Genomic DNA, 23,621 nt, shown 5'->3' on the forward strand with positions numbered 1-23,621 from the left:
AAAGGTGATCAAAGAGCTTGGAGATCAAGGGAAGAGGACAGCAGTTCTTCTTGGTAATGGAGTTAAGACCACGATAGTCAATACAGGGACATAACGACCCATCCTCTTCTCTACAAAAAGAACCCAGCCCTGGCATGTGAAGAGAAGGGGTGAATGAAGCCTCTGTCCAAATTCTCTTTAATATAGTTGGTCATAGCCTCTGTTTCAGGGGCAGAGAGTGGGTATACCCTGCTTCTGGGTCATAAGAGTGATGGGGTGGCAAAACCGCTGCCAGCTGTTTTCTGAACATATCTGCCAACTGTGTATTGTGTTAGTAGACCCGAAAGCTCTAAGATAACAGTCCAAGCCAAGGGAATCACAGGTGAAACTTTGGCAAAGTATCGCTTATGACAGCTAGAGCTCCATTTGGCAATCTGTAATGTGGCCCACTCAATGTGGGGCTGATGTAGCATTAACCACGGTAGGCCCAAAATGATTGCATTGAATACATAAAGACTGATTTGCTCACCATGCAGAATCCCTGTGTGCATGGTGAGGGGTATGGTTGCTCTTGTAACATGTCCAAGCAAAGGTTCTCCGTATATGGACGAGATTGAGAGCGGAGCGTCCAAAGGGACTGTCAATATCCGGTAGTGATGGACCAAAGCCTCATGAATTGAAGCTGTCACCAGCGCGGGTATCCAAGAAGGCAAGAACGTCCACAAGAAACTCCCCAAGAGAGAAACGTAATGGTACTACGAGTTGTGGAGAGGTGCAGGGATGACCTAGGGTGGCCTCTCCCACCAGGCCTAGGTCCTTGAGTTTCCCAGCTTATTCAGGCAGTGACTTGCGAAGTGCCCAGATGCAGAACAATACAAGTACAGGTTGCATTTGTGGCGACTTTGCTTCTTCTCCGCAGACAGTTTAAAGTGGTCACCTCCTGGTGCTGGTCCCAGCTCAGGAGGTGAATGGGAAGTCGCTGGCCCCTGGAAATTCGGAATGAGAAGGAAGGGACAGCGGGCTGAGCCCCTTTCCTGGGCCCGTTCTTGGAACTGTAGGTCTAGCCAAATGGCTTCCAGTGTCTCCGGTAGATCTACCTAACAGCCAGCTCATTCTTTATGTGCTCTGAGAGCTCTTGCCTGAAAATTGCAGTCAGACTGTCACTGCCTCAGTGAAGTTCAGAGACCAGGGTGTAGAAATGCACTGCTTACTCCCCCACAGACCAAGAACTTTGTCTGATCTGCAGGAATTTATATGCCTTGGAAGCTGTGCAACCAGGCTCGTTGAAGATCTGCCAGAATTCCTGCAAGAAGCAGTTCAAGTCTCTCAGGAGCAGGTCAGCTCTTTCCCAGAAAGGCAAGACCCATGCCAGAACAGGACTTCCTAGCAAGGCTAGAATATTTCACCTTGTCTTGATCCTTGGGGATCAATGGTGCCTGTAATCGAACTGCATCTGACATTGATTTAGGAAACCTCTGCATTTCACTGGATTTCCATCGGACCTTGGTAGCAGAGGCAAGTGAAGGATGGGAGTAGTAGGCCAATCATGGGTGCTGGAGCAATAGCTGGAGCAGTCTGGGCATTCATACATTGGAGGTACCTGGCCAGGTAATTCAGCTGATCCTTCTGCTGCCGAAGCTGATGCACTAGCCCGGCAATAGCAGAGGTCTGAGGTGAGTCTGCCAAGCTCATGGCCTTAGCAATCTGTGAAGGGTGCCGTGGGTGTGAGCCCTTTGTGCTGTGATGTAGTTGACACAGCCTCATAGGCAAACCTACAAAGCCTATGCCAGCAGCTGGCAAGCATACCCTGTAGCAGGACAGATTAGAGCTTCACCTACACTAGCCACATTCTCCGCAGGATGAGTGCAATTAACGCAGGTAAATGGGCTTTTGAAAATTACAATAATAGTATGTTACATATGCATTTTCCTTTGAAAATTACCATTAGTGTAAAACATGTCCTCTTTATTGGGTGAACAGTCTATTTAAAAAACTGTGACTGGGGTGGGTGGGAATCAAACAACTGTAATTACTTCCCCAGCACACACAGATGCACTCAGAATCAAATTTAAACAGACTACATGCAAACACTCACAAAGTATTTTCCCAGCACACAATATTCATATGCAGAAATAATTCAAACACTCACAAAGTATTTTCCCAGCACACAATATTCATATACAGTCATAGTTCAACCTTCAAACAATTTTTATTGCAAGATTAAAGCTCAGACTTTCCCCAGCAAATACAAACTCACAAGTCTTGCTCACCTACCAGTAAATGCAAGGCCTGCTAACAGCACTCCTTCCGAGCATGTTCAGTAAGCCGGGGAGCGAGAAGGTTACCTGGCTAACTTTAACCTGATATTCAGGAGAACTTACCTGACTAAGTATTCCACTGAATACACCTGGATAAAGTTGTCTGGATAACATTACCTAGTTAATTTAATCTGTGTAAAATGGTCTTTGCTCATAAGGCCTTTGTTGCTAGAGTTAATTAACGTATTTTTCTTCTTGACAGTATGATCCAGAGCTTTCCTCACACCAGTTTTGTGTTGAGCTTTCTCGGCTGACCACTGAGGAGCGAGCAGTACCACTGCTGATGGAAAAGCTGATAAACTATATTGAAATGCATGGGCTCTACACGGAAGGGATCTACAGGAAGTCTGGCTCCACCAATAAGATAAAAGAGCTGAGGCAGGCAATTGACACAGGTAAGAGAAAGGGCTTCTCTCCCATCCACAGCAAGTGAACTTGCATGTGCTATAGGAATATGGATTTGTGAGCAAGCATTCATCATCACTGCAGACACTATCCCAAATGACGTTAATTGGTTTACTAGTTAGTTAAAAGTATCCACATAGGGGCCAAAGATCAGATGAATGAGCATATACACTTTCTGGTTCTTTAATATCCTTTCCTGCTGATATATCTTATGAGGGCAATGATGGTTCCTGCAGGTCTTACAATCACTGCAAGTTCATTTTCAAATGGAAACTCCTCAGGGAGTTTCCCTATGAAAATGTTGTCGGCGTGAATACAAAAGTAGCCATGTACTTAGAATCTGCATTGAATCAGGCAAAAATATGCACCAGAAAGTACACACACAGATTTAAAACTGCAATCTCCACGTGTGCGTTCCCTTCCCGGCCATACCCCGCCTACTTTTGTTTATTGCTAAAAGTAGGCTCAATGTGAACAGTTTTATCATAAAAGCAGTTGTTACTTTAAAAACAAGTGTTCTAATAATATCAAGGTATTCTAAGGATAATAGTTCAGTCAAATCATGCAGCCTCTTAAATCCACTGGGTTTTGTTCATATTGAGACCAGTATTCAGCACTACTTAGCTGGATATATAATAACTTACCTGGCTAAGTGATTGCTGCTGAACATCCAGCTGCAATCAGCAGTCGCCAGTTAGCTGGATAATGTGGGTGGATCAGGGAGGAGCTATTTATCTGGATAGTTTAGCTAGATAAGTGGCAATATGAGGACTTATCCAGTTAAGTTAACCGAATAAGTTAGATCTGCTCAGTAGCAGGTCTTCAGTTAGCCGGATATAACTTATCCAGCTAACTAGAACTTATCTGGATATATTCAGCAGCATAACCGTACTGCTGAATATCCTAGGATAGCCAGATAAGTTATATCCGACTAACTTAGATAGCTGGATATCTTTGAATATCAGGCCTGTTAAGTTTTCCTAAATGCATGCACTTTCATAGAAGACCAATAAGGAGTAAAGCATCTGGTAACTACAGCTTATTAATTATAAAACAAACTATTTATGATCATAGTAAATACAGTTAATTGAAAAGACATATATACTGTAAAGCATCATGCAGTAGTGCCAAATACTCACTGAATGTATGTCACCATGCACTCTACAGCACGGGTGGCCAACTCCGATCCTCAAGAGCCACAGATAGGCCTGGTTTTCAGGATATCTACAATAAATATGCATATAATGGAGGCAGTGCATGCTAATCTATCTCATGCGCATTCATTGTGCATATCCTGAAAGCCCAACCTGTATGTGGCTCTTGGAGACTGAAGTTGGCCATCCCTGCTCTACAGCATGTCTAGCAGGATTTGTGTCACCACTGTACATTAGTGATAGAGTGCATGGGCGGTGCTGAATGTCCAGGAAATGAATGCCATGCCTCTGACCGTAATGCTTTCCGTAAGGGGAAGAAAAGCTTCTTGCTGGCTCACCGTATCCACGCTAATAGTTTCCCATTCTCCCCCCTGCTAGATATTGACAACGTGAATCTTGATGACTACAATATTCATGTTATCGCAAGTGTGTTCAAACAGTGGCTAAGAGATCTACCCAATCCCCTCATGACATTTGAACTCTATGCAGAGTTCCTGCGAGCTATGGGTAAGAAATACTGACAAAATGCTCTGAAACATTCCATATACTTAGTCACATATTCAGTTACGTGCCCTGTACATGCCCAACCCAAATCCTAAGATACCACATATAGTGGGTACAGAGGAAGACTTTTATAGGTTATTTTGTGTGTCATATTATTCTGACTTAGATTTTTAGAGATGTTTAAAAATGTTAGGAAAAAAAAAAGTAATCAAGAGGGTAACTTTCAAATTCTATGTAGAAGTGTAAAGTCTGCAGATGCTTTTTCTCCTCAGACTTTTATAGTCTGTTTTAAAAGGGGAAATACTCCCCTTTGAAAATTGGGTTGGAAAAAGTGCACGCACAGACCTGCACCCGCTACTTGTGTAGGTACATTTTCCAGCAAAATAATGCGTATTCTCTGACCCCCCTTCCTGAATTTGTCTCCAGGAACGCCACTGCGTTCTCTCTCTCTCTACATAATTGTATGCCTGCCTCGGCACTATCACATGCTGTTATGTGCACAGAGGACAGATTATTTTCAGAGCCCATTTCCACTTGTAAAACACTGTGTTATCCATGGAAAGGCCTTTGAAAATTGGTAGCAGGTAAAAAAAATAAATAAAAAAGGCCGAGTAGCATATGTCACAGCTAAACAGTGGTGTCCATTGTAATCTGAAAGGGAAAATGTGACAAGCAGAAATTTTACGAGGTCTATATTCAAAAGCATGTAGCCAGCTAAATGAATATTCGGGCACATATCCGGCTATATTGTAGCTGACTAATAAGTTAGGGGGGTCAGAATTTAGCCAGATAAGTTAGGGGCGTTCTGAGGGCGTAACTGGGAGGAGTTTGATTAGCCAGTTAAGTTAACCAGCTAACTGCCATCTAACTATAAGATAGTCGGTTGTATTCAGTAGTGCAGGTGCACTATTGAATATACCTCCAAAGTTAGCCGGATAAGTTTATCCGGCTAACCTGGACTGTCTTTGATTATGGACCTCTGTATTTTTCACCATTATTTGCACTTAAAACTTGTACAATTTTCCATGAGAAATCTGTATCCCTAAGTACTCATTAGCTGGGTAAGTTGCCAAGCAGTGAAGATGAAAGTGTAAGTCATTGATGGTGTTCTCTTCATGTGTATGTTCAGTCCAGCCAGAGAAAGTGCTTCTGCTTGTTTCTGTAGGTCTTCAGGAGAAAAAGGAGACCATTAGGGGAGTCTATTCTGTAATCGATCAGCTCTCCCGCACACACCTCAGTACCTTGGAACGCCTCATCTTTCATCTCGTGAGGTAAACCACAATAGCTCAACCCTTGGAAATGGCACATTGGGGACAGGAATACTGTCCCAAGTTAAAGAAGAGCATTGGGAATCCAGAGGGGGAGACCGCAGGAGCTGCATTTTGAAAACATTTCAGCAGAGCAAAATTTTCTTTTCTTCTTCTTGGAGAGAGGGGAGGAGGAATCTGCCTGACATCGTTCTGCTTTCATGTTCAGAGAGAGTCACTAGCTGAATACGGATGAGCTCAGTCTGGCTATTCCAGGAATGCAAGAGATCTGAGCCCTGTTCCATGCGTTTTTTTCAGAGGGTTTCCCGGTGGTATTCAGTAATGGCAGCTTTTCCTTCACCTGCTTGATTTGTACTGTGGTCCCTAAAAAAAAAAAAAAAAACGTGGCATCCTGCATGTGAATACTAGCACCTTTTTTTTTTTTTTTTTTTTAACCCAGAAAGATAGCACTGGCCCTATTCCTAATTTTGGCTTTATAGGGACGGTAACTTTAAAATGAGCACACGGGAGCCTGTATTCGCTGGAATTTTAAATCATGCGCATGTTTGCTCCTAATTTTAAGCAGTTACTCGAGCAAATGTAATTCGCGTATCTTCCTTAATTCTTTGTCAGCTTTAACAGGTACAGGTTAGCGAATTTTAAAAGCATACTCGCGTGAAGGACGTTCCCAGTTTTACCCATTAGTCCACCAGTTTGCCCATTGCATCTCGAAGCCATCCAGACCCTCTTGTTCGTCAGCCTGCAGTTCCCCCAGTTGACCAGACCCCCCTCACCCAGTCATATTAGGCATATAAAGAGATTTCTGCAGACTTATACTTCATCAAGAGCAGAAGTAAGTATCCGCAGCTTAACAGGCCGCCATGCACTGCGGCCATCGGATTTAAAATTCAGATTTATGCGCGTAAATGTTTGTCCCGCCCCGGAATGCACCTGACATGTCCCAACTCCACCCCCTTTTTTTAAACTCATGCACGCGTATGTATGCGTGCAATTTGCGCCTTTTAAAATACTCGTTGCTTGCGCTCTGACCATGTACTCATGTGTATGGGCCTTTTCATGCGAGCAAGGCTTTTAAAATTCACCCTGTAGTCCTTTCACGTAGCCGCAAAACCAAGTACTTCATTTCATAAAAATAAGCAGGTTTTTCCCCTCACGTTATATTTCTCTTTTAAATGGGGATTTTAGAGTAGCCGGAAGATATTTCCGTGCGAGGCATGCAGAGGGTTAGCGGAATGTGTTGCATCTTTGTTGTCCTGTGATAATAGTATATTATAGTATACTATAGTATACTATAATATACTATATAATATACTATATAATATATAGTATAGTATAAGAACGTCATTACATGGAATACTGTGGCTACTTGTAATCTAATAAAGAGCCAATAGGAACAGGGCATGAGGGGAATTGGGCTGCCCTCATGGTGCAGTGATGGTGCTGTGTCCTGCCGTGCAGTGGCTTCCTAGTTTGATCCCTGTCCTTCCCCTCCACCACACCCCCCCCCCACCCCCCATTGCCTGGGGATGTCCTGCTCCTTGCACTAGGCTGACATCTAGTGGACGGAGTTCGGACCCATGACTGCAGGTTTCCAGAGAGCCCCCAGGTCTGTGATTTCTATACTAAAGTAAGTTCATAGGAGGGGCAAATCCCCGAGTACATGCGAATGCCAGGATCCCAGCTCTGGTTCCGATTGAGCTGGAAGCCCAAAGGAACAGGAGGAAACTGCTGGATCAAAAAAGAGAGGGTTAGAAAAAAAGGAGGGCAGATAGAGAATGCAAAGAAGAAGAAAGACAAACTAAGGAAAGAAGAATGGCCAAGCTTTCCAACATTATGTACAATGGAAGCCTTTTTGCTTTTTTTTTTTCCTAATAGAAAGGCCACAGGAGATTTGGAGCATGATACACACAGATACCACTGCATCTGCTGAAATTGGTGTTGAGCGGCCCTTCTAGTTTATACATCTCTTCTCTTCCTTCTGTCTCGTAGATTGCATACGTTCTAGCACTGTCTCTTTGTAGTTTCGGTTCTTTAACAGAGGTAACCTGCACTATTGGATGGTTGTTGTTTAGGATTGCACTGCAGGAGGAAACAAACAGGATGAGCGCTAATGCCTTGGCCATTGTGTTTGCCCCGTGTATCCTGAGATGCCCAGACACCACCGATCCACTGCAGAGCGTGCAGGATATTGGCAAAACAACTGCGTAAGAATGTCCTTTTCAGTTTGTTTGTTTGTTTTATTTATTTATTTAGAATTTTTATATAACCGACATTCCTGTAAAGAATACATATCACACCGGTGTACATTGAAACAAAGCTTTCGCTGGGGGGCGATACATTAAACAATGAACATTAGCGTATTATAACATTCAAACATTTGGAAACAAGGAACGATTACAACTGCAAGCAGCTTCAACGTAGAATTAATATAAAAATAATATAAAATAAGAATAAAATAAATATAAATACATTAATACAGGGTAAATTAAAACAAGTAGGAAGGTTAAGTAGCTTGGAAGAGGGGGTGAGAAGGAGGGAAAGGATGTCAAAAAGGTGTAAGGAGGGAGGGAGGGAGGGGGCTGTGTGGTGAGATTCTGTGTGCCCAATTAACTGTTGGCCTTAGGCCTTAGACCATGTTCTTAGGCCATAGTCCATGTTATAAGACCCCGCGTCAGAGAGAACTTGGGTTTTCAGGGAAAGCTTGACTGGAAAGCCAAGTTTTTAAGTCTTTCTTGAAAGTTTGGGGACAATGTTCTTGACGGAGGTCTGGTGGGAGAGTGTTCCATAGAGTCGGCCCTGCTGTAGATAACGCTCGTTTACTTAGAGAAGATTTGGTAGGGGGGGCATACAGAGAGCCTTTGTAAGCTCTTCTGACTGGTCTTTCGGAGGTATGCGGACGGAATTTATTGCTGAGATTGAGAGGGGCGATGTTATGAATGTCTTTATGTATCATCATAAGTACTTTGAACGAGTACAGTTTTATCATCATAAAAGCCACCTGAGGGTGTTGAGCTAATCAGCTCACTTGTATCCCCTGAGCATTTCTTCCTGTGTTCTGTACCCTGCTCGCTCGCTTTCTCTTCAATCCTCACATAGCTATTGTACGTACAATTATTCTGCCTTTAACCCGCCGTTGTTTGTCCTTTACTTTTGCTGTATAGAATCAGCGTGCCTTTAACTTGCCATTTTATCTCGGTCTTCTCTTGTAGTTGTGTGGAACTGATCGTTATAGAGCAGATGAATAAATACAAGGCCCGTCTCAAGGATATCAGTAGCCTAGAGTTTGCTGAGAACAAAGCAAAGAGCAGGCTATCCCTAATCCGCCGGTCTATGGTAAGAAACAGCTTTTGCCATTCACACAGTGTAACCTTTTAAATCTGAGCTGTAAGAACTTTCTTTTATAATTGAGATTGTAGAAATATTTTCTTTTTGAGCTGCTTCCTTAAAACAAACCTGCCTAGCCCCCATATCTATGATACCTTCCTCTCCTGTCCCCCTTCCCGCTACAAACTAATCTGTCTAATCTCTCTGCTCTTTCGATCCTCTGTTACCCTAAACATTAGGGCCTCTTCTAGGACTGCTCAGTATTTGGGTGGCCTTGTAATCTGACAGTGAAATTGCACAGATAGTAGTCAACAGGTCCAAAAGACAGCACTGCAGTAAAAACCATTTGAAAAGAACAGTCCGACATATGCTTCACAAGTGATCATTTGTCCTTGTAGACTTGAAGGAAGCACACTGGAGACATCATGTGGCCCTTAGGTACACATTGAGTAGCTGCAAGGGAATGGTGCTATAAGCCCGAACAGGCCATGAATGACCATCCTGGAATAATTTGCTTGTGAATGTTAGAGCTGAAAAAGCCCTAACTAGAAGGAATGAGGTCCTTTTTGGCATCCATAGGACAGGCCTCGGTGACTTTTAATATGAGCAGAGAAGCCTGTCAAGAGCCCATTAAAAGGAAGGCACCTACCCTCCCTTCAAATCTGTGATGGTGCCAGTGCACATATGGGTTAGGAGAACTCATGGTAAAATTAGTATTAAGCCCAGAGTGTTCAATGCGTTATTAAACAAAAGCCCCCAAAACAACTGTAGGGATTTCTTTGATCACCTGCCCCTAAAGGCCTGTGTAGCTAGATATTGTGAGTCATCCTGCTGCATAAATACACCTTTTTTTTTTTTTATTTCACTTCTTGAGTTGTCCCTTGTTTTTTGCCTTTCTGGATTGGCACAGAGGGCAGGACTGAGCATTCTTCATTTGTTAAATTACAGAGTAACTATGCAATAATGGGCAATGCAAGTTCCCCTCACTGCTGAGACTGCCAACAGATTGTGCAAAAGGGGAATTCAGAGAGGATACTGCATGGACTCAAATACAGAATTCATTCCTGGGTCAGGCACTTTTAAAATTAAACCTGCTAAAAATCTGAAACTTACTCCCAAGGGAAAACTTCAGAATTACTAAAGGGTTAAACCTGATCAAATCTGAAAACAAATATCCCTGTCCGTCCACCCCCCCCCCCCCCCCCTTCTCCTTAGAAGAAAGTGACTTGCTGAATCATATAAAGGCAGATTCAACGTGAAGTCGCCTAATTACTTTTTTGCATTAAAAAAAAAAAGGCCTAAATGTTGCAATAGCAGTTTACCAGGTTTCTTTTAGTCCAAATTTGGGAAGAATTTAACTGAAAATTATACAACATAATGATTAATTGTACTCCAGTGTGCGATACTGCTAACAGCAAACTTGGGATCCATGAACAGTGTGGTGCTGGGATTCTGGGGAGCATTTTTCAGAGAGCACAGCTAATGTCCGTGCTTGCAGGATCTGTGTTCACATGACACACAGTTGAGATCCCCCTCTGTACAGCAGGAGGATTACCATATCCACCACTGAAAAAAGGGGAGAGGGACATTTCTCAAGGATCCTTTCACTTTGCAAGGCTTGCAGTGTTGCCCGGGCCATGTTAACGACTTATCTCGCTGGGAGACTCGAAGGTCTTTTTTGCAGAGGAGCTCAGCATGTGCATTCTAATCTCCTGCTTTCCTTTTCATCTCCTCTTTTAATCTAGAAACCTGTACTAATTGCAGTTAGATTTATGAGCATAACCCGCAGTTCAATCCCGGTATGTATTAACCGCATTGCTCCTTGTCACAGCCATACGTAGCATTGTATTGTAACTCCACTCATCCAGAAGCCATGCTCTCCCACCCATTGTCTATAACGCCGTCCATTTCAACCTGTACGAGTCCTAACTGCAGGGGTGGCTTGTAGCCACTGGACCGTCTTGTTTATGTAACTCATTGCCAAGACTCTTAAGAGGTGAAAGTGAGCCTCTACGTGGAAGAAGTGGGAATTCTGAATCCAAAACAGTAAAGAGAGAGGAAGGAGGGACAGGGAAATATCCTGGCTAGACGTCATAGTTGTTTGGATTTTTTTTTTTTTTTTTTTTTTTTTTTGGCATATTGGCAATCAAGCCATGTTGTACTAACTGCATGGTTAAAAATATTTAAGCCAGCAGGTATGAAAGGTAAAAAAAAGAAATATAAAATCAAAATTATAGCCATTAAAATATATTTCACTGGCTAGGATTTGGTTCCCTTCCTTCCATGTCAAATTGTTGTTTCCTTTCCTTGTGGTTGTATTTCATTCTTAAATAATTTCCTTTGCAAAATGTGAAAGTAAATACAACCCTGAATTCTTCTTTACTAATGAACAATGCTGGTGATGACTTTCTGGAATGTTCTCCTTTTGTGCTGTCTCTGTCTGGCAGATGTATTTGTGTGTCTGAGCACCGGTTTGTCTGTGCATTTTGGCCAGTGAACCCAAAGTTCTCTCCATGCTACTATGGCACTTGAACAAAGTCTGACCAAGTCTCTTGCTCTTGTGTGGGGACCAGGCTAACAATTTTAACATTAAACTCAATTTAAAAATGTGGAATTTTACGTAGAAGCCTTCACTGTGGCCTCCTGTTTTCTCTTGACTGGCAGTTTGTGGCCATAATGAGTTTAGAGTAGTAAATGTGAGCTTGATGGCATTTAATGTAGGTCTTCATACAGACGGTCATACATGCTGATGCGTGTCTTATCATTGTGTTATCTGTGCTTCTGCTATCACCACCGCATGCTGACGATGTCTCTGTGGCCTCTGTTGTCTAACTTTCCTGTTGATTCCAAAGACTTTGAGCACAGTAAATGTGGCTCTGTCCTGAGCCTGGGCATGAAGAATAGAACAATTTATTGTACTAACAATTTAAGAGAGCAACTTGGGCATTCCTCATAGAAACTTTAGGTTTGGCCTCATTTTAACATTTCCTCATTGGCAGCAGAAAGCCAGGTGTGTAAAACCTGTGCTTAGTGGGTACCGTATGTATGAGCTCTGATCACAGCTTGAAAACATAGACTCCAGCACGCAAGCATCATTGAGCACATCACATGCACAACAGCCATTTGGTCAGAAAAGGAGCAGCAGTTACTACACTAAACAGAATAAAAAAGAATAAATTGATTTAAGTTTGCTGGGCGGACTAGATGGCCCACTTGGGTCTTTTTCTGCTGTTATTTACGATGTTACTATGTTTTTACCAAAAAGATGCTAAGTCCTCATGAAGGCTACAGGTTTGCAAGGGTAGGTACTTATGTGGCAGGTTCTCAGATGGATGAATATTAAAACAAATGAATATGTGGGTATGGAGGATGGAGGTGTAGGAAGGAGAGTGTCGAGTCAATTAACGGTGGAGCGGGTGCTGCAGGGCTTCGGTCCTTTGGCACTGGAGCCGGTGCTGCTCATTCTCGTACCCACTTCTGGAGAAGCTCCGTGTGCTCATTAGTGCATTTACCAATCCATCTGGAATCGGTTCCCGAGGTGGTTACCAGTGCCCAGCAGAGCAGCAAGGCCTCCCCTTACCAATACGATGGTTGTCACCAGTTCCTCCAAGGAAGCTCCGCCAAGGCTGGCAGAGATGCCATGTTCTGTAGTCCATCATCCAGTTCCATCAGTGCCTGAACTTCTGAATGTAGGGCGGTACAGAGGCATTATGACATTTTCCGTTTTATTCACCATTCCCTTTCTAATAATTCCCAACATTCTGTTTGCTTTTTTGACTTCCGCAGCACACTGAGCTGACGATTTCAATGTGTATCCACTATGATGTCTAGATCTTTCTTGGGTGGTAGCTCCTAATATGGAACCTAACATTGTGTAACTATAGCATGGGTTATTTTTCCCTATATGCATCACCTTGCACTTATCCACATTAAATTTCTTCTGCCATTTCGATGCCCAAGGGCTTGGTACAAAAGGGCTTGGAATGCGGAAAACATGAGGTCTATGCAACCTACAATGTTTTCGAGATGGCATCAAGGGCCTCTGCAGCAGAAATTGGCGCCCGCAGACTAGCATGACTGCAGGCCCTGGATCTCTGACCAGAAATACAGGGACGACTCGTTGACATGCCGTGCACTGGAGAGAATCTCTTCGTAGATAGGGTGAAGGATGCTGTTGCCCAACTCTGGGACCATCATGAAACCCTCCTACAATTCTCCGCCAGCATTCCAAACCTGTCCTTGTCATCAAGGAGTTCATCAAAGTTGGGGCCAAGGAAGTCTTTCTTTCGCCAAAATAAGTGCTATCCTCTGTCTCCTCGGTCCCGTCAACACCATTTGAGTTCCTCGGCCATCCCAGGCAGCAGAGAGCTCCCAAGACCCAGCCAGCTCCTCAGTCAACTCTGGGGGTAGGGTTTTGACTGAGCCGCAGGGAACTTAAACCAGTTGACCATACCCAGGTCGCGGGCAAACTGTGACTCTTTACAAACCAGTGGCCCAGTGAAACCTCGGACCAGTGGGTTTTGTCCATAGTCCGCCAGGGGTACCAATTAAATCTATTTGGTGTCCTGTCAAATTGTCCTCCATGCCCATATTGGAGGGCAGTAGTGCATCAGGAGGGTGCTACAAGCGAGGCTTTCCTCCCTCTTAAAGGCCAGAGCTGTCGAGCCTGTACCACCGGGGCAAAGAGGGCAGGGATTCTACTCCAGGTAATTCTAGATTCCAAAAACAAATAGGATTCCGTCCCATCCTAGACCTGAGGGCCTTGAACAGGTTTCTAAAAAGGGGTCTGGTTGTGTTCCTGCAACCTAAAGGATGCATACACCCAGATAGACATCTTCCTCGGTCACAAGAAGTATCTTCGATTTGTTGTGGAAAAATAGCACTTCCAGTATCAGGTATTGGCATTTGGGCTTACATCCGCCCCATAGGTTTTCACAAAATGCCTGGCCGTGGTGGTGGCGCACCTCCGCAAACTGGAAGTGCTTGTTTCCCATATCTGGATGATGACTGGTCAAGAGCAAGACTCGGGCAGGGACCACCCGGTCCATGTACCCAGCTATCCGGGTTGAAGTCACTAGGATTCATTCTCAACTACCTAAAGTCCCATCTCAGTCCACCAACTCAGTTAGACTTCATCAGAGCCCTGCTAGAACGGCTCAAGCCAGGACCATTCTGCTGTGCCAGAGGGCTATTGCTTTGGCAACCATTGTGATAGATGTACCATAACGCCAACAGGTGTCAGCCTAGCATATGTTGAGGTTGTTGGGCTACAAGGGCGTAACCTTCCATGTCACGCCCTTGGCAAGCTTACATATGCACAGAGCAAAGTGGACCCTGAGGTCAAAGTGGCGCCAAGGCTCTCAGAGCCTCCAGGGGTTTCTTGTCTTGGTGGCGGGTACTTTCCAATCTGGAATGGAGGATTTCCTTTCGGAGTCTCCCTGCTCAAATTGTACTATCCACGGATGCATCCACCCTGGGGTGGGGAGCTCATGTAGATGAGCTAGGCACCCAGGGACTGTGGATGACTCAGGAACATTCTTGTCAAATCAACTTCCTGGAGCTTCGGGCGATAAGGTACGCACTATGGGCTTTCAGAGATAGGATGTCCAAAAACGTTATCCTGATGCAGACCGATAACCAAGTAGCCATGTGGTATGTCAATAAGCAGTGCGGCACGGGATCGTACCACTTGTGTCAAGAAGCGGTCCATATCTGTTCTTGGGGTGGTTATGGCCTTGCACCTGACCAGAACAGAGAACATGGTTGCAGACAGGCTGAGTTGAGCCTTCAGACCCCACAAGTATTCCCTGGACCAGGGGGTAGTGAATCGGATATACCGCCTCTGGGGGAGACCACACGTAGATCTGTTCGTGTCTCCCTGCAACAGGAAGGTGCCTCTGTTCTGCTCCCTGCACAGGTCAGATGGCAAACCAGCCTCGGCTACCCTTGCCCATCATTGGGGCAAGGGTCTTCTGTATGCATATCCTCCGATTCCCTTAGTGGCGAAGATTCTCTTGAACTTTGCAAGGACAGAGGGACTATGATCCTCATAGACCGTCATTCGCCAAGACAGGTCTGGCTTCCACTCCTGCAGTAGTTGTCCATCAAGAAACCGATCAGTCTGGCGACTTCCCCAGATCTCATCATGCAAGATCAGGGCAGGCTGCGGCATCCCAAACTCCAGGCCCTGTTGCTCACAGCCTGGACATTGAGAGGTTAATCCTGCAGTCGCTTGATCTTGGATGTGTCTCAGATTCTGGTGGCTTCCAGAAAGCCTTCCACTAGAAAGTCCTATGGACTGAAGTGGAGGAAGTTTTCCGTGTGGTGTGAGCAGAAGGCCCCAGATATGTTCTGCCCCACACAAAAACTGCTTGATTTTTCTACACCTTTCAGAGGCTGACTTAAAAACCAACTCATCTTAGTGCAACTGACACATACCACCACAGTGTAGATAGTACGCCCATCTCCATACTGCCTATAGTTGTACTCTTCATGCGAGGCCTGCTTCAATTGAAGCCTCCCCTATGACCTCCCACTTTGTCTTGGGACCTCAACGTAATGTTAGCTCAGCTGATGAAAGCTTCTTTTGAGCCGCTGCGCACCTGCAACCTGAAGTACCTGACCTGAAAGGTCATATTTTTGGTGGCGGTCGCTTCAGCGCGCGGAGTCAGCGACCTCCAGGCCTTAGTGACTTTTCCACCTTACACTAAGTTTTATTATGACAAGGTAGTCCTGCATATGCACCCTAAGTTCCTTCCTAAGGTAGTGATGGATTCCATTTTAACCAGTCAATCTTCCTGCCAATTTTCTTTCCCGAGCCCCATTCACACCAAGGCGAACAAGCACTGCACAGTTTGGACTGCAAGTGAGCCTTACCCTTCTATCTGGAGTGGACAGAAGCCCATAGACAATCCACACAACTTTTCGTTTCTTTTGATCAGAATAGGTTGGGTGTTGCCATTGCCAAACAGTCAATATCCAATTGGCTGGCAGACTGCATCTCTTTCTGTCATGCCCAGGCAGAACTTCATCTTGGAGGTCATGTCAAGGCTCATTCTGTAACAGCCATGCCAGCGTCTGTGTCTCACTTGCGAGCAGTTCCCGGGCAGAGATCGGCAGGGCTGTGACATGGAGTTCTCTCCACACATTCATAGGGATAGGGATGGCCAATGCAACAGTAGGTTCGGCCAGTCTGTCCTCTGGAACCTATTTAAGGTGTAAAACCCAACTCTTCCAACCTAGGGCCCATTGTTTGGGTTTAGGCTGTCTCCCTCTGTTACCAACAGCACCAATGTTGTGCCAGTTGGCACCTGCTTAGATGTCTGTTGGTCCCCTTTTTGTGTTGGAGAGCAGCCTGTAGCTAGGGCTTCATCCATGTGTGAGGACTACCATCCTTCTTGTCCTCAGAGAGTGCAGAGTTGCTTACCTACAACAGGTGTTCTCCGAGGACAGTAGGATGTTAGTCCTGATGAAACCTGCTTGCCACCCCGCTGAATTGGGTTTCTCCTATTTTTTATTTTTATCGTAACGATTTTTATCGTTATTCTGTGTTAAGAGACTGAAGAGGGACCCTGCGTGGACACGTGGTATAGGGCATGCTGGGCATGCTCAGTGTACCCAAAGTTTTCCACATCGGGCTCCAGCTGATGATGTCATGTGTAAGGTCTAACATTCTGCTGTCCTCGGAGAACACTTGTTATAGGTAAGCAACTCTGCTTTCACAAAGTAACTTTTTTTTTCTCTGTGGACAAGCAGGACAGAGATCAGCCATACAAATTGGGTAACATTATTCAACAGCTCTGAGATAGAAAACTCTCTCAGAGCTGAGAAAAAGCCAGAAGGTTTTTCTGAGCATTCAGGGTCTTTTCTGCGCAGCCGCCACTACACGAGTCACCGTTGTCTTGAAAGGACTGTTTTTGGGTCTCTCTTCATCATCTTTTTTTCCCTGACAGAATTTTTTTTGTTTTTACTTTCTTTGTTTAATTTTTGTTTATTTTTTATCTAGTCTCTTAAAAAAAAATGTTTTCTTCAAAATTGAGAATGATTTAAAGTTGGTCCTCTTCAATATGGCATCAGAAATCCAGGATTCGAGAGATATCTTTGTAGCTCTTTCAAAATATGACTGTATCAGATCAGCATGACAGATATCTCTGCTGTCTGAGGCCTTCCCGTGATGTGCTAAATTGCACTGCCTGTGCTCACATGCCTCCAAGGTGTCCAGGAGGTCAAGAAGCTGTGCCTTGAAAGAGTTTCTGAACTCTCCTCAGGCATCTGTCTCTACCGTTAAAGCAAAGCAGTCTTCAGCACAGAGGCAATTACTTACATCTGAATAGGCATACTCCTCTCATGATCAGGGCCATGGCTGGAGATGTCTCAGAGCAGGCGCCATTCACCCTCCAAGGATAGCGACAAATCATGCATTCCTCCCCAACAGGTGCTTTCTCGGCACAGAGACTGTCCCCTTCAGCAGAATCCCTCCTCAGTGCCATCTTCAAGCAAAATCACGATGCCAGTTTTTGCACAGATGGCTTCTTGGTGCGGAGCCTCCAATTTTGGCACAGAACTAATAAACACTGTAGAAATTCATGTGGCGACAGCTCCTTGGGGACAGGTTTTTCTGAGCTCTGAGAGAGCTTCTCCCTCTTGGTACGGTCAGCTGATATCACACCACTTGAGTGGTTGATTTGTCCTGCTGTCTACAGAGAACACCTATTACAGGTGAGCATTTTGCTTTTAGTTTGCCACTGGCTTTCTTTATTTTTTTTAAAGCACGGGAAGGCTCTACTGAATAAGGATTGTGTCTGCTAGGTTCAGTAACATCTTGGAATCAGTCTGTGTTTCACAGATTAAAAATAATTTCATTTCCTTTCTAAACTCAGTATTTCACAGTGTCAGCAAAGAGAGAAAGATCATGGATAGTGTTGTCTTCCTAAAGGTATTGTAGAATGGAATTATATTTTCCTTCAAGATTAGTGAAAAATGGAAAAGCCAATCGATTTATAATTGGCCCCCATGCATGCGCTCTTAAAAATATGAGGATTTATGCATGTGTGGGGTGAACAGTTTCCCATAACTGTTTTGCAAGCTAGTGAGCCCTAGTATTGCTAGGGAAGGGTCATCACTTGCAGAAATGGCAATATTAGACTCTGCTAATAACTTTTGTGCAGGGTAAAGGCCGTTTACGGCGTGGGAACTACCCAAGTCAGACATCTCCTGTGGCTGTAAGGTTGCCCTCCGTGCCGGATGTCCCCGAGGAGACAGTGAGCAGTGAGGACACAATGGAACTGGATGCCACGGAGCAGCAGCAAACTGCCATGCAGCAGGAGGAGAGGGTATTGACCGAACAGATTGAGAACCTGCAAAAAGAAAAGTGAGTATGTGATTTCTAGAATCTTTAGAGGGCGATATTTAGCACTGCCTAGCTGGATAAATAGAGACTTATCCAGCTAAGTGGAAGCTGCTAAATATCCGGCTATGTCCTGTGATCTCCAATTAGCCGGATAAGTATTTATATGGCTAAGTAGATAGCCAGATATCTTGGGGCCAGGCAATGGAATGATTGGGGCAGGGCTACTTATCCAGTTACGATATTCAGACTTATCCTGTTAAGTTAACCAAATAAGCTAGACTTGCTCGATATCAGATCTAAAGATAGCCGGCTATAACTTAATCAGGGTATATTCAGCAGCATATCTGTGCCACTGATTATCCCTTGTAAGTTAGCCAGATGTTAGATCCAGCTGACTTAGATAACCGGATACTATTGAATATTAGAACCATAGAGTATGGATGGGCTTTCTCTAAGGGCTATGAACTGTACAGGTATAATATGGTGTTACCTAGATATAACTCCAAGCTTAAATGCCAAGAATATAAGAAGTGCCATGCTAGGTCATACCAAGGTCCGCTGAGCCCAGCATGCTGACTCTGACAGTGGCCAGTCCGGGTCACATGTATCTGAAATATCCCCAATAGTTGATCTATTTCTTATATTTCATTCCCAAGGATAACTTCAGGTTTCCCAAGGCTACCTGGCTAATAAGTGTTTATGGATTTTTTCCTTCAGGAACCTTTGAAGCCCCTAGATTATTTGCCTTAACCACATCCTCTGGCAACAGATTCCAAATAGTTGGAGAGACTAAAGACATTTAGCATGAGGCAGGGCAGTACAACTCTAGTCCTAAAGAAGTTTATAAAGCAATTCTGCAAGAAATGGAACAAAATAAATATCCGTCTTTTTCTACAAATTCCAAGTGGCCCTTGTCATTTCTTGTGCATTATCTGGTTGTTGTTGGCGGCAAGGTCATGTGATCAAAATTATCCATTCAGAACACTCTGTCTGTGGGTTGACCTGGTGGCTCAATGCCATGCAGAAGACCTGAGTTTGATCTTTGGCTCAAGTCTTTCTCTCCCAAGGGTCAGTGTTGGAAATGTACACAGCTCCTGAGAAGAGAAGGCGTCCCGGTCATTGCACAATAGTGACATCCAGTGGCCAAATTTAGAGTCCAGGATTGTAGGTTTGCAGAAGAAGCCCTGGTGCATGGCCCCCAGCCAAGGATGGTAACTGTGATGACTGGGTTAAGTGAGTTGGGAGGGGAATATAAAATATGGAAAAAAATCCCCAAGTAATTGAGAGAGAAAGCTCATGATGCCCTAGCCCAATGAGATCTGGTTCTGATTGAGCTGAAGTACATATGAACATAAAGAAACAGCTTGGCTAGAAAAAAGATGCTCTGTGTAGAGATTTCTAAAACAGCTTTATGATAGAGCAAGCATCTCCTGGATCATTAATGTAAGCAAGATCCCTTCCCCTTCTCCACATCAGAGATGAGAGGAGATGTTTATTGTAGCATGCAGAAAAGGGTGATGTTTCAATGATAAGCCAGCCAAGTTATTTTATAAAACACCGGCCATATTTTCCTAAGCTACTGGTTACACATGCAGCTAATTGTTTGAACTTGGAGTCATTGCCCCAACAGTCGGAGATCATTCAATCAGTCATTGAGCAACTATTACATGCCAACTAGCATTTTTACAGTCTTGCTATCTCTTTTACATTTAGTCTTTTACACCAGCCTGTAATGAATCTTAGATCCTACAGACAGTGCCTTCTCGATGTACCCAATCACAAAATTATTTGTCTTGGTTGATTCAAGAGAACGCTCACTAACAGTTGCAGGTCCAGTAATGTGGAACCAACTACCTGTTACTCTCGGGAAGTAGGCATGCTTCAAAGACTCATTTATTCAGGCTAGCTTTTTATTGAGAGTTGCTTAACAATACATGACTCATACTTTAAATCACAGCCAATGGTAACTATGTATTCAGACATCCTACAGTGGTAATTTTACTTGTATGTCTCATTGATTTATGTTATGTACTCTTTATTGTTTAATTTTTCTACTGTTTTATTCTGCATAAGATGTTTTTACTTTTTATTTTTATACTCTTTCAAATTATTTTTGGAAGCTCCTAGAACATAGGATAGTGCGACATATAAATCTCTAAAACCAAATAGATTAATAATCTTCATTTTAATTCAGGTAACAAGCGTTTGGCTCAGCCAGACCCCTCTTCAGGTTCTGTTCTACGATATACACACATTCACACACATACATTGCAAACTTAAATTTCACAGTGCACTGTATTTGCTTCTGTTTGTTTTGTTCTGCTTTGTTGATGATGTTCCTATCTTGCAGGGAGGAATTGACGTTTGAGATGCTTACTTTGGAGCCTCGCGCTTCCGATGATGAGACACTGGAGTCTGAAGCTTCCATTGGCACTGCAGATAGCTCTGAGAACCTCCATTTTGATTCAGAGGGAGCCTTCTCTGATAGAACAGGTAGGAACATTGTTTTGGGAGGCAGCAGGGGGGGATAGAACAGAATAAGTAGAGGAGTCGGGACAGTTCTGCAGTGCGCTAATCACTTCTCCTCGAAGGAATGTAAGGTGCGTGATGTTGGGATGTACCAATGGTCCATCAGACCCAGCATTAGGTCTCTGAAAGTGGCCAGTCCGAGACACCTGGAAGTTCCCAGCAGATCCTAATAGGAAAATCCCTCCCCAGGCATCCATGCCTGCCTGGCTAATTATGGGCCTGTTCTCTAGAATCTTGTCCAGACCTTTTTTAAACTCAGCTATATTAATACTAGTCTTGATCACATTCTCTAGCAACATATTTTGTAGCTTAATTATGCATTGACTGAAAAAATTACTTTCTTAAATATATTTCAAACTGCTACAAGTTAGTTTTGTGAGTTTCCCGTAGTCCTAGTACTTTATGATAGGCAACCGTGAAGCCAACTTGTTGCAGGTTTAAAACACATTCAAAAAAATACTTTTGCACTTTCCATTGTCAAAGACATTTATAGTACATTACACAGGCACAATGCATGCTGCGTGTATATGAGTTGCACAGTTGAATTAGATCATACATAGGCTACCCCATGTCCTTGTGCATATTCAACATATTTCTCTCTTGCTGTCCATCATTAGCCTTTATGTACATATTTGTATGTTGCTCTGGTTCATTCTTTATTCTTTTATATAATACATGAAAGCGAGCGACTGTATGAGCCAAAGTGACCTGAGTGGGAACTCTGTGCTGGTTAGAGGTCTCACAAAGCACTGAAAGGGATTAAAGCAGTGGTTTTCAGACCCAGGGTCACAAACCAGCAGTGTGTCACAGTTCCGTTCCTGTCCCAAATCTTCTGCTCCATTTCCAGAAAGTGCAGTGAGTTGAGAGCATTGTGCCGCCAATCATGGGCTTCTTGTGGTTCCCAGAAAGTTTGTCATGTGGTTCCCGAGCTCATGCACGGTTCTCACAATGGTTAGCGAGAAGCACAGGAGCGCCTCATAGAGTCAGCAGAAGTGTCTGAGAAAAAGAGAGAGTGAGTAATGGCTTCTGGCGCAGGGAAGAAGGGGGAGGGGATGTGAGGGAGCAGATCGGGCTTGGGGATGAATGAGAGTGAGTAGTAAGGGCTAGGGAGGTGAGGATGAAAATGAGCCATAGTGCTGGGGAAGGGAAGGAGATGAATGAGAAGTGGGGTTGGGTAGGGGGCTTGAGAGTGTATTTCTTCCACTGGATCTCAAAAAAAAAAAAAAAAAAAAGCATTAGATTAAAGTATTTGATCCTTAGCAGCTGTGATGTCATCTAGTGGCCTGTGAGAACTCTATGACGAGAGTGTTTCTAGTCAACAGATGACATTTGGTATGTACTAAGCATTTTTCCCTTAGATCCAAAATGGGAAAAACCCTTTAGTACATCTGGCCCTTTAATTCCAAGTAAATGATAAGTATTAGTACTGTAGCCTTAGCAGTAATGCATATATGACAGAGTTATAGCAGAATGAAATCTGAGCTGTCTAGTTATGAATTGCAAACTGGGGGCAATTTTAAAAAAATGCTCATAAATTAGACCCTAAATTTAGATAGATTTTCAATCAATATTAGAATCCTGCATTTGTGGCCTAAAATGTACCTACATTTAGGAGCCTAAAACTTTGGTTCCTATATTTAGACCTGCAATTCATTTGCCTAGATTCAGGAGCCTCAGTTAAGTGCCTAGTGCTAAAAATCTCTGCTAAGTTGCTAATGTTTTTCCCCCACCATGTCTCTACCCCTATTACCACCTATATTTTTAGGTCCTAAATTTAGTTGCTCAGCCCTGGTCAGTTTTCAAAGGAGTTGATTTAGATTCCTAACTACCAATCGCTTTGAAAATGAACCCTGTAGGAGACGCGTGTTTTCTCTCTTCACAGATGCTTTATTTGTTATTGTACTCTGATAGATTGTCAGGGAAATTGCAATGTGGTATTCCATGTATATGCTTGTGTACATCCATGTGTAACCTCTACAAGTATGTAACACATGTGTTTGCACACTAACCTTCAGTGTGTGTGCTTGTATGTACATATACACATTATGTAGCACACAGAGACATGTACAATGTCTGATCTTCTAATGGTCTGGCATTCCATGATGTTCTGCAGGATTTCCAGTTAATCTGCGACACTTCAGTAGAAGCTAACATTAGAAAAGATAGCACTGAATGCAATTGTGTGCATGCGCCTAAATTTCCCAGCACATACTAATACATGGTTGTGTGCTTTATGAATATAAATGTAAAGCCCAGTTGGCTGAATTTACTGTTGTCTGGAAACCGATGTGATGTCTCGTGCGAATGTTGGTATAGAAAAACGTTAAATAAATAAATAAATGTGAACACAGTACATTGCACAGGCGATGCAGTGACAGCCATTACACCCACATTAATGCAAGGTGCACAGTGCGATCTGTCTGTGGAAGGACAAGGACAACGGTCTCGGAATGCCTGGTGCCAAAACTAAGAAAATAAATAGTCTTGCATTGCTTTGGTATGACTGTTCTAGAGACTGCAAATACTTTAGACAGCTAAACTGGTGAAAAAACACACCAGATCCTGTAGTTTCTTGTATCAGAGGCAAATATATTTGAATGTCACATGCCCTCACTGTCCATACCCAGTTCTATTATTCCTACTTACTGTTATCTTCTTTGTGAAAAGATAGATGGAAAAACATGATATCACCAGCTTAAAAACTGCCATTTGCAATGTAGGCTTCACAATCTGAAATTTTCAGCTCTATAATTTGCTGACTCTTCTGTATTTTCTTGCATATTTCCTTTTT

The 23,621-nt window shown here is 43.6% G+C and overlaps 1 protein-coding gene across 1 annotated transcript in view; it reads left to right on the forward strand.

Annotated features, from left to right (window-relative positions):
• The window catches only part of MYO9A (myosin IXA), a 324,407-nt gene that overhangs the window by 295,293 nt on the left and 5,493 nt on the right, over positions 1 to 23,621 (forward strand). Inside the window, 7 exon segments of the mRNA XM_029575878.1 lie at positions 2,500 to 2,692; positions 4,235 to 4,363; positions 5,526 to 5,631; positions 7,701 to 7,832; positions 8,838 to 8,961; positions 18,120 to 18,322; positions 20,652 to 20,794. Of these exon segments, the coding sequence (XP_029431738.1) occupies positions 2,500 to 2,692; positions 4,235 to 4,363; positions 5,526 to 5,631; positions 7,701 to 7,832; positions 8,838 to 8,961; positions 18,120 to 18,322; positions 20,652 to 20,794 (1,030 nt within the window).

Source organism: Rhinatrema bivittatum, chromosome 13 (genome assembly GCF_901001135.1).
Source record: "Rhinatrema bivittatum chromosome 13, aRhiBiv1.1, whole genome shotgun sequence".
Lineage (NCBI taxonomy): Eukaryota > Metazoa > Chordata > Amphibia > Gymnophiona > Rhinatrematidae > Rhinatrema > Rhinatrema bivittatum.